At 57.5% G+C, this 11,605-nt stretch overlaps 1 protein-coding gene across 1 annotated transcript; it reads left to right on the top strand.

Moving 5' to 3' along the window:
* The first annotated feature begins 4,113 nt into the window (after window positions 1-4,113).
* On the top strand, window positions 4,114-7,329 carry TLDC2 (TBC/LysM-associated domain containing 2). The gene is given in 8 exon segments (XM_032992947.1): window positions 4,114-4,145; window positions 4,918-5,082; window positions 5,617-5,735; window positions 5,738-5,766; window positions 5,946-5,970; window positions 5,973-6,034; window positions 6,707-6,777; window positions 7,200-7,329. Coding segments are annotated over 8 exon segments (633 nt in total).
* The last annotated feature ends 4,276 nt before the right edge of the window (window positions 7,330-11,605 follow it).

The raw sequence follows: 11,605 nt of genomic DNA, 5'->3' as shown, positions 1-11,605 counted from the left end.
GCAGTGAAGGGCTAAATAAAGGAACAGAGCAGAGCCGAGGGCAGGGATGGTGGAGTGGCAGGGGCAGTGGGAAGGGCAGGGACAGGAACAGAGTCAGGCAGGGCTATGGAAAGGGCTGGGCAGGAGCAGGGTTAAGGGCAAGGCAGGGACAGGGACACAAGCACTGGCAGGGAGAGGGGGATGGACAGGTAGAAGCGAGGTCGAGGCAGTGGCAGGGGCAGAGGCAGGGGCAGGAGCAGGGATAGGGAGAGGAACGGGGCAAGGGCAGGGCTGGGCGCCCTGCTGTTGCCCTTCAGACAAGTGGTCGTTACCCCGTATGCAAAAGGCCAATCTCCCAGACAGAGCTATCAGTTTATTCCATATTTGTGCAAAGAGGGGTGCTAGAGGGTAATTCCACAAAGCTAGCATACCATACAAAAGAACTTCAAAGTATTTATACACTTCCAACTACATGATTACATAGTTCCTATTGGTTAGTTGCCTATCACTTCTATCCCTCAGCAGTTAGTAACATGCCTCAGCTCTAGTTAAAGTGAGTTTTAATTTTAATGGGCAAGCTCAAAGTGTGAGGTCCTTTATTTGTGCAGGAGGAATTTTCGAAGCAGTGGGTATGATTTTTTTTTTTTTTACTATTATAATGAGAAAGGTTCCCTCAATCTCTAATTAAAGTGATTCACAGTAAACCATTTTTAACAAGCCCTCATGTTCCAGGATGCTTTTCTTCTTCAAGGGCAGTAGCTCCTGATTAGACATTCCCTACTGATTATTGCTGGCTGTTTAAAGAACAAAATACGTTCTGTCTGTCCTTGTATTTGATGAGAAGTATTTGTGCAGCCTACCCTACGGCAGCTCAGTCAGGGACTGGGTGCCCCATCCTGGCTCAGGATGGGGCAGGGGGTGGGTCCCAGTGGAAGCTTTTGGGACCGTCGGGATCTCCTGGCCCATCCAGGGCCCTGCCAGTGGCCAAGTGCCAGCTGTGCTGGGCACCAGGAACCCCCAACCTACCGCTGCCATCCCGGGGCCACCATTGCCATCAAAGCCTGGTGGGGACAGTGGAGCTGGGACCCACCCACCGGGGCAGCCAGGACTGATGGGAGGGCAGGAGCAACCCCCAAAATGCCTTCTGTGGGGCTAGGGCCTGGGCCAGGTCATTGGGGCTGTTGTGCCACTAAGCAGAGCATGCAGAAACTCCTGTATTGGCATAAATGAGATGTTACAGTTGGGCCCGCAGGTTCATGGCCATACTGGCTGTGGCTTCTCTGCCTGCAGCCACTGAGCACTGTCGGGGTGTGGGCCCAGAGGGCAGCTGAGCACCACCCAGCCATTCAGTCCCCACGTCCCTCTCAGGAATGGGAAGGACAAAATGAAGCAGAAGCCTTAAGAATCAAGATAAGGACAGGGAGGGATGACTCACCCATTACAGGCGAAAACCAGACTTGTTTTAGGGGATAATTCAAACACTTAACAGACAGAGTGGGACAGTGAGAAGCATTACCACATCTTAAAAACACCTTCCCACCACCCCTCCCTTCTTCCTGGGCTCAGTTTTGTTCCCGATATCTCCACCTCCACCCACAGCAGTACAGGGGCAGGGAATAGGGTTACCGTCAGTCCTTCCACTTCTTCCACCGGTGGTGGGGAGAGGGACACTCTTCATATTCTTCCCCTGCTCCAGCATGATTCTCCTCTCATGGAAGCCAGGCCTCCATGAACTTTCTCCAGCGTGAGTCCTTCCCACAGGGCACAGAGCGGCCCGAGCAGCTCCAGCATGGATCCCCCTGCGTGTTGCAGTCCTCCCAGCACTGAACTACAATAGCGGGGGCTGCATCTTCCCACAGAATCCTGGCCTTCTTCGGGTTTAGTCACCTGCTCCAGTGTGAGCTCCTCCACAGGCTGCAGGTTGGCATCTGCTCCACCATATCTGCACCAGCGCACCCTCCCCCCCTTCCTCCTCATTTCTTCCACTGACCTCGGTGTTCACATCGCTCCTTTCAACTCTTCCTCACAACTCCCAACTCCTACTCCTTCTCTCAGGTTCCCCTTCTTAAATACGTTATCATGGAGGCACAGCCACCGTTGCTAATTGGCTCACTCTTGGCCAGACATGGGTCCAACTTGGAGCCAAGGGAGCTTTTGAGAAGCTGCTCACAGAGGCCACTGCTGTAGCCCCTGCCCCTGCAACCAAAACCCTGACACACATCCAAACCCAGCACAAGCGCCAACGAGCCCCAGCCCTCCTGTTGGAAAATGCGTGAAGGACAAAAGTATTGTTTAGGGTAGCACAAGAACTTAAGCAATCAGTCAAACATGCAACATTTTGTCTGTTGCATAAAGGTCCTTGAGCTAGGCAAGCGTGCTACCCACCTCCTGGAAAATGTGTAAATTGAGAGGCTCCATGTGTAAATTGAAAGACATCTAATCATAAGCCCCCATCCTTGAGGATTAAGGCCCTCTGAAAAATAACGAACTAGCTGAAGCTAGGCAGGAGATAAGAAAGTGCAGGCATAAACCAAAGAAAGGGCAAGTCCTTACCATATAAAGAAGAAAAATTCAAAAGTGCAGACAAAGTTCAAGACAGGCTCCTCTCCAAAGACCACCAGAGACCACTAGAGACCACCTACAACCCACATGGAATCCCCTCAGAGACCCAAACCACATGCGTAGTAACTATGTAAATATGATAACATGTTTTAGGAAATTCGATGAATATGTATGTAACAGTGATATAAACTTTGTCTATTGTAACATACAGTGGACATGTGAGGTGGAATGATTCCCTAGTGTCCCTGGCTGAATAAAGCAATGCCTGCTCATTAATGCTAAACCCAGCGTTAAGGTGTTTTCATTCCCGATTTTGGTGGTGCTCCCAGAGACCCCAGCTCACCCGCCTGCGGGACGTTAACCCAGCCTGGCTCTCCCAGTGGGAGGGACACCACGTCCACCAGGCAGATGTTGGCCTTTGCTACAGCCATTGCAACAGCTGTGTTGCAAAGAGCAACACAGACGTGACCTGCCCTTTATCCCAAAACAGAGGCTCAGCTGTGGCCTCAGGGGTCCCCCCTGGGTGCTCCAGGTCCTGGCCCAGGCAGCAGCCAGGGTGCAAAGGAGGTAACAGCCACCGGCCACCCAGTGCCTGGCTGGAGGGTAATCCTGCCGGCCTGCCTCAGCACCACGCAGGACCTGGCTCTGTTAGGGGTCGCAATCGCAGGTAGAACTCATCTACACACAGCAGGTAAGCAGGCACTCCTTTATTCCAGAGCTGAGGAACACGGGGGAGAGCTCCACCAAAGACGTGTTCACCAACAGGTACAAAGCACAACATATTTATACACTTTTTCAGCAGAGCCATGGTTACATAAGATCAACAAAATTCATAAAGTTTAATTTGACCTTTATAATGATTGGCTCTCAGTTACCTCACCTTACCCGTATTCCTATTCTACAGAAATCACTGGTCATCTTTACTGATTGATTTGAATAGAATGGGGGGAAGGTAATGATTAGCATATTCATGTTATTTCCTGGAATTCATTATCATATGCAAATGCCTCTAACACATGGGCGCATAGACGAATGAGCAGGCATCCTCTGGTGGTCGTGGATAGTCTTCCTCTCCGTGTCGGCTGATTGAACTCCATCCTTGCACATGCTCATTTCAACTTTGGCTGATCTTCCAAACCAAATCTCTTCTGGTACCTATTGTTTTGACTCCAGGTCCGTAACTAGTACCCATTGTTTTAATTCAGAGTCCATAACGATTCTTATAGTGTTCAAGGCACACAGCATACTAGTTGCTTAATCCTAAGGGCCTTTGTGTACTTTCTATTCTCATAGCTGCTGTAACTGCATTTTAAAATCAAAATCATATTCTAAATTAAAATCAAAAGAATAGTCTAGGATTCAAGCTATTTTATTAAGGTAACTGCAACAGCCCTGCAGGGGGGCACATCCTGGACCCCCATGAGCCAAGGCAGGCTGTTGGCATCCACCCACCCGTGCCACAAGCCGGGTGGCCGGGGAGGGACCAGTGCGGATGAACACGAACCCGGGGCGGTGCCGAGGGCTCCCCGGCAGCGCAGCTCCCAGCACTGCAGCAGCACCCACAGCCCCGCGATGAGGGGGCTTCGTGCCTGCTACCAACTGCTGGAAGGTCCACATGGCAGCAGGGACACTGGGACGGAGCTCCAGGGCAGTGCTGGGAGGCACCAGCCAGGCTGGACGCGTGGCCAGCCAGCCAGCCAAGGCCACCCTGGGGAGAGCAAGGGGCTGGGGGTGTGGAGGGTGATGGGTACGGTTGGGACCCGTGCCTTTAGTCCCACTGCCCCCCAAGGATCCAAGCACCGTGGGGGCAGGAGATCTGGTGCCTGTGGCTCATCCATCTTGTCCCCTCTGGGTGTTTTCCACCCATGCCTCCCCGGAGGCAGGGAACCACTGCCCACCCACCCTCGGGCAGGGGCTGCACCCACAGCCGCCCTGGGGGCACGGCTGGCTGAGACATTTGTTACCAGCTGCCACTGGGACCAAGGCACGTCCCTGACCCCATGTGCAATGGGGGACCAGCCTGGCCATGGGCAAAGGGAGGGGGTGGCCAAGCTTTGCCCCTTCTTCTGGAGCTGAGGTTGGGCTGAAGTTGTGGAAGCCTCCCCTGCCTCCTCTTTCTCTCCCTCCTCTTCATCTCCTCGGGTGGCCTTACACTCTTGAACTTTCTTGTGCACCAGTGGCATGGCCTGGCAGGGCTGTTGGGAGCAGTGGGCAGCTGGGAACCGGGCTGGGGGCTCAACCAAGTGCCCATCCCTGCAGCCTTTGTGCCCCTTTTCCCAGTGCCCTGGACACAGGATGGGAGATCACCCATGCAGGACGGGTTTGGGGATGGTGCTCCCTTGGGGACCACAGGGATGCTCACCTCCACCTGTCCCAGCCCAACCAGGACAAGGAACTGTCCCTGAGATGTGGGGAGCTGGTCATAGAGAGGAAACAAGGCTGGGAGGGAGCTCCAGCAGTGGCCCTGGCCCTGAAAGAGCTGTGCAGGCTGCTGCTGAGCACAGCGAGCAGTGTTCTGCGGGACAGGGAGAGCCAGGAGATGAGGGACCCTCCTGCCAGCATGGGGACCCCACCCTCCTGCTCACCTCCCCCTGCACCATGCAGCCATGGCCTCTGTCCTCCCAGGAACTGGTCCAGCGTGAGGCCAGGTGGGTGACATCCCCCCTGTCCCTGGGGACAGCCACCTCAGCAGTGCCTCTTGGGGCTGCCGGGGGAGGATGCCCAGGGAGACATCTCAGAAGGGTTCTCTGGGTGAGGATGCTTGAGGGAAGCATCCTGAGAGGCTGCTGCATGGGCCAGGAGCTTGGGGAGACCCCTTGGAAGCATGCTTAGGGGGAGGATGCTTGGGGACAGCTTTTGAGAGGCTGCTCAGGTGGGAGGATGCTCTTGAGATGACACTTGGAGGGGAAGGGTGCTTGGGGAGATCTCTTGAGAGGATGCTTGGAAGCGAGGGGGACAGGAGGATGCTTGGGGAGACCTCTTGGGAGGATGCTTGGGGCAGGTGGGGAGAGAGGGCTGCTTGGGGCAGGTGGGGAGGATGCTCAAAAGCTGCATCTCAGTCCACTCAGCCCCAGCTGGGCCCCCACCTGCCCTCTGGCCGCTGCAGCAGCCCTGGCACCTGCTGTACTGCACCAGGCAGGATGGCTTCTGCCGGCAGACCCTGTAACCATGCGCAGGCCACCCAGGCTCCCCCCCCCGCTGCTCAGCAGGGAAATGGAAGCTCAGGTGTGGCCGGGCCCTTCCCAGACCAGCAGCCCCATGGCACTGGGGGCAGCAAACCCCGCTTCACCCAGGGCCTGGCCACGTCCCCGCTGCTGCTGACAGGATGGGGGGGGAAGCATTCTGGCACTGGGGAGCCCCGCCAAGCACCACAGCCTAGGACTCCCCCTCTCTGTTCCCCTCAGGCCTTCGGTGCCTTCTCTGCCAGCACCACAGCAATGGCTTCTACGGGACAAGGGAGAGCTTCTTCTTCTCTTTCTCCCCAGATCTGAAGGTGGGGGCTGCAGGCTGACGGCCATGAGGCACCCCAGGGTGGGGGGGTCTGGCAATGACCCTGGGATCCAGCCATGCTGGGGGGGGGGGTGGTCCCCCCCAAGGTGCTGGGTGTGGGTCTGTGGTGACAAGACTGCACTTGGCTGGACATGGGTGAATCAGGTGGGGGACCCTGCTGGCTGTAGTCCCCCAGGTTTGTCCAGGGCTGGGGGGGATAATGCAAATCCCATCCAGCTGTGCAGGGAGGGGGAATCAGGGAAGGGAACCCTGCCCAGGCAGGCGGCACTGGGGACCCTCTGCATGCCAGGGTGGTCTCAGCCCAGCATCAGCAGGACATGGAGGCAGCTCAGCCACGGCTGCCTGTGCCAGTGGGAGTCCATGTGTGTGAGATGAGGTGGGTGGCATCAGTGAGTGACACTGCTGGTGGCATCAGTGGGTGGCAGCTGTACTCCTCTGGGGTGGCCCCAGGACTGCTGGCTGGGATGGGCCAGCACCAGGACAGTGCCCACCTGCTCATCCAGGTCTTCCTCTGGAGAAGCAGGACAAGGCGGGGATCGGCACAGCCAGCTCTGCTCAGCAGCCCCCGGGTGTCCCTCACAGGACAGGGACAAGGACGGGGACAGGAACGCTATGCCCCAGCCCACAGTCCTGGCTGACTGCTGTTCCCATGCAGGTGTTCAGGTGGACGGGAAGGAACAACTTCGTGAAAGAGGATGTGGACCAGCTGGTGATCGGTGGGGGCAGGCAGGAGCCGTGCCGGCTGCTTTGGTGGCCCACAGGGTCCCCAGCCCCAACGGCCACAGGGTCCATGATCTGAGCCCAGGCTGCCCTGCGGAGCTGGTTCCAGGCACACACTGGTGGTTGGAATCCAAAAATACCAGTGAAGGTTGTCCTGCAGCACCAGCCCGTTAATCCCCCTGACCCTGCTGCGGGCAGTCCTGCCTGCTCCCTGCCTCCAGGCAGGGTGGCAGCCCCGGGGATGGGTGCTTGTCCTCTCTTGTCCCTGTTTTTCCAGTCCCTTGTGTCTGGCATCCTCAGCACAAAGGCACCCAGAAGTGGGGATGGAGAGGTGGCTTGTCTCCCAGGAGGTGGCTGGGGAGGTCTCCAGGCATAGAGGAGGCAGGAGAGGGCACCTTCAGCTGACTCTGCCATTGGCACCTTCCCAGCGATAGATTTGGGCTGTGGCTGGCTGGAGACCTGAACCATGCGGGCAGCCACCCATGTGAGACCTCTGACAAGACATGCTTGCCATGGGAGGTCTGTATCCGGGACCTGGAAGAGTGGGGCCGAGCCTGACCCCACCACTCACACCTGGGGAGAAAGATGGCATGGCGGGGGGGGGGGAAGGAATGCTTTGGGACCTGTGTCTCATGTGCAGCGGTTCCCTGCCAGCACCTGCTGAGCCTGCCGGGATGGTGCACGGCCTCATCCCTGCCTCCCTCCACCCTGTCCCCACCAACATCTCCATTTCATGTGCCAACAACTGGTGGGGACAGCGTGACTGGGACAGGCTGCAGTGGGGTCTCAGCTCCCCTCCTGCAGTGCTGCTGCCACCACGCCAGGGCTCCTGGGTGGCTGCAGGACCACCCCCCACCATGGCACCAAGCACGCTGCCTGGCCAGGATGATGCAGAGGCACCCCGGGGGCAGGGTGGAAGCGCCGCAGGGCTCCCGGATTCAGGAGCAGTCTTCGAGAGCAGCATGGTGCCAGCAGGACTGAGCGAGCCCAGGCAGCCCCTGCCCCACCGGCCATGGCCCCCGGGGATAGCGCTGCTGAGTCTGGCAGGCAATATGGTGACCACTCATCAATAAACCAGCAGTGCTGTTCTCCCAGCCTTGTCCTTGCCATGGAAGCAACAAATGGTGCTGTGAAGTCGTGCAAAGCAAGTGGCGGTGATCAGACTGAGAGCCCTGAGAGCGCTGGCCGTGCCCTGTCCCAGCCCAGGGCTACGTTCCCACAGCAAGCCTTGGGGGTCGGCCCAGGGTGCTGCTCTGGGGGGACTGTGGGGACCTGTCCCTACTCTGGCAGAGCCCATACTCTCTGTCCAACCTGTCACCTCCTGAGGACCAGGGCTTCCTCCTCGGGGCTGTCCAGGCTATGCTGGGCATCTCATCCTGACCTGCTCCCAACAGGGAGGGGATAAGAGCCCTCCCCGGGCCCCTTCCCACCTGAGCTCCACAACCTGCTGCCTCTTGCCTGGCTGACACAGCCTGGGCTCTCAATTCCGGACACCGGGACAGTTCTCCTCCTCCTCTGCCACCCTGCCATCGCTGTCCAAGCAGCAGGACCAGCCCCACAGGTGGGATTCAAGGCAGGGATGGCCCAGGGGTTTGCACAGGAGAACAGTGGTCTGCCTGGTTCAGCCACATTTGATTTTGAGACCATGGCTGGGCACTGAACTGAAGGATCAGCCCATGACCTCACTCGTTGTCAGCTCCTACCCTAAACCTGCAATTTTGTGAAGCCTGGATCCCATCAAGCCCCAAGTTGCATTACTTTACACACAAACACCCCACCCTACACGTACCTATGTTGAACCTCACCAGATGCTCCATGTCTGGCTTCTCTCTCCTCATGCTATTTGACTACTCACTTTCTAAAGTCATTTACTGAGCTGGTGAGCAGACCTAGAATGACCCTCCATTGCAAGAGTTAACCCTGTCTTCCTGCTTCCCACTTGCTTCCCCCTCAGAAGATGCTCCCTGCTCCCCTCTCCAAGGCAGCAATTGCTCCGGACAGGGCACCCGCAGTGGCACTGCTGGGCAGCCAGGCCAGGGGAGCCCCTGATGGGTGCTGAAGGGTGTCAGGAGCTGCCACCTCCTCCAGCCCAGAACTCTCCCGCCCAGCTGCCGGAGCCCAGCATTTACCCAAGGGACACAACTGCCTCAACCTGCGCAGCCCCCTGCCTACATCCCAGCCCTCTTAGCCCCACCAGAGTCCCATATGTGCCAGATTGTGCAACTTGAAGTTTGCCTGTGAATGACACATACCTGCCCCATGGACATGCAGTCTGGGGCTGACACAGACACTCACACCCCCCAGCAGCTGGCATCACAGGCCGGGGGTGCCTACAGCCCTGGTCTGACTCCACTTGCTGCCCCCAAGCCCACCCATGCCAGCCTCTCCAGCAGTGGCACCTAGTCCTTGCAGCACACAGCCACACAGGCTACGTGAGATTAGTGGAGAAACAGTTAAGAAGGGGTTAAGACAATGACAGGACATACAGAAGACAAGATGGATCAGGTGTGGGGCTTAGGCAGACAATGCACGGATAGGCTCCATTTTACATGCAACTCTTTATACCTCTTTTCTGCCTACTGTTTCTTCATTCCTCCCTCCTTCCCTGCTTGTAGAGTCCCACCAACCGCCTCCAATGTCCCAGACCCACAGGTTTACACCCCAACCAACTGTGAAGTCCTGGTTGCATGTGGTTTCTTGAGAACCTATTAGTTAGTGGGACTGAGGAGGCTTGTCTTCCTCCCTTTCTGTATCCTCCCAGCTGGAAAAATGAACATTCTCCTGCTCTTCGTACCCGTCACAAGGAGTGCCACCGATCGGGTCTGTGCACATCACCTCCTTTATCCCATGACTGTGAGGTCTGGCTCACTGGGTCGTTTACAGCTCCCCTGACCAGGGAAGAAGACAGCTCCATCCCTGTACCATTCTACGGGGCTCCTGGACACTCCCAGGCGCCTGCTGGGACCCCACTGCACCGCACACCCACCGCGGCTGTTCAGGGCACCCTGTGCACTGGTGCCGCCCAACACTCCCCAGGGAAACCAGCTGCTGGCACCATCCCCCTGGGGACCTCCACACACCATACGGTGCCCACCTGTCCTCCTCACCAAGGCCCCTTTTTGAGGTGCAATGCCTGGTGCTGAGAGCCTGCAAGAGTAGCTGGGGGGCACATAGCAGAGCCACCAAATTCATGAGACCACCCCACACCCAGGGCTGGCAGCCTGTAGTCCCCACCTTCAGCTCAGGGAGAAGACGGAGGAGCAACTTCCCTGTAGAAGCTCTGTAGAAACCATCGCTGCAGCAAATAGTGGCAGCAGCAGAGAAGGCACCGGAGGTGCAAGCCATCACCAAACAGACCAGGGAAAGGTTCTGGTAAAGCTTGCCTGCCCAGGAAGCCACTGGGAACCATTCCTCTGTACTGGCCCCTCAGCACCGCCTCACCCCTCGCCAGCACGTCCTGTGACTTCAGGCCCATTTCACGTTTCTGCCAGCAGTGCTGGGGTAGGATCACAGAATGGTTGAGGTTGTCAGGGCCCTCTGGTGATCATCTGGTTCAATCCCCCTGCTCCATCAGGGTCACCCAGAGCCAGCTGCCCAAAACCACGTCCAGACACCTTTCGAGTATCTCCACGGATGGAGATTCCACAATGTCCCTGGACAACTTGTACCAGTGCTTGGTCACCCTCACAGTGGAAAAGTGTTTCCTGATGTTCAGAGGGACCCTCCTGCATGCCAGTTTGTGCCTGTGGCCTCTGGTCCTGTCCCCGGGCACCACTGAGAAGCCCCTGGCTCCGTCCTCTCTGCACCCTCCCTCCAGGTATCTCTCCACACTGGTGAGATGCCCCCGAGCCTGCCCTGCTCCAGGCTGAGCAGTCCCAGCTCTCAGCTTCCCCTCACAGCAGATGCTCCCATCCCTTCATCACCTTCACGGCTCTTCTCTGGACTCTCTCCAGTACGTCCCCATCTCTCTTGTACTGGGAGCCCAGCACTGGACCCAGCACTCCAGGGTGGCCTCACCAGTGCTGGGCAGAGGGGAGGGATCCTCTACCTGTTGTCAATACTTCGCCTGCGGCAGCCCAAGACACCGTTAACCTACTTCTCTGCAAGAGCACAACGTTGGCTCAGCCAACTCGTGTGTCTGTCAGGAGCCCTGGGATCCTTTTCAGCCAAGTGGCTTCCCAGGTGGTTGAGCCCCAGCACACACTGGTGCAGGAGGTTGACCCTCCCCGGAGGCAGGACTCTGCGCCTCCCCTTGTTGAACTCCGTGCTGTTCCAGTCACTCCACTTCTCCAGCCCAGCGAGGTCCCGGTGGATGGCAGCCCGACCCTCTGGTGCATCAGCCAGCTCGACCCCTTTGGTGTCATCTGCACGCTTGCTGAGGGGGGACCTTGTCCCATCACCCACATCAGTAATAAAGACTGCTGGGACCGGACCCAGCACTGACCCCCGAGTTAAGCGACTAGTTACTGGCCTCCAATCAGTGTTTGTGCCACTGATCAGCCACCCCCTGGGCTCAGCCCCTCAGCCAGTTTTCAACCCAGCCCACTGCTCATCCAGACCATCCCTCAACAGGCAGACAATAGCCACTGTTCTCCCCTCAGCTACCAGGCCAGTCATTTCACCACGGAAGGTGATCAGGTTGGTCAAGCATGACTCCACTTCTCCTTTTTCCCCTACACAACAGTTCAAGCAGCACCTGAAGCCAACACGGACACTTAAGGAAGCTGAAGTCAGAGGCCTGCCTGACAGGCATGGCAAGGGCCACGTGGCTGCAGTTTCACCACAAGGCAAGGTTGGATCCTCCATCCCAGCACCACCCCTGTGAGCTTCCCTC

Source organism: Tyto alba, unplaced genomic scaffold (genome assembly GCF_018691265.1).
Source record: "Tyto alba isolate M040663 unplaced genomic scaffold, T.alba_DEE_v4.0 Super-Scaffold_33, whole genome shotgun sequence".
In the NCBI taxonomy this organism is placed as follows: domain Eukaryota; kingdom Metazoa; phylum Chordata; class Aves; order Strigiformes; family Tytonidae; genus Tyto; species Tyto alba.
The sequence above is the reverse complement of the archived record's forward strand: the minus strand, read 5'-3'. Positions and strand labels throughout refer to the sequence as shown.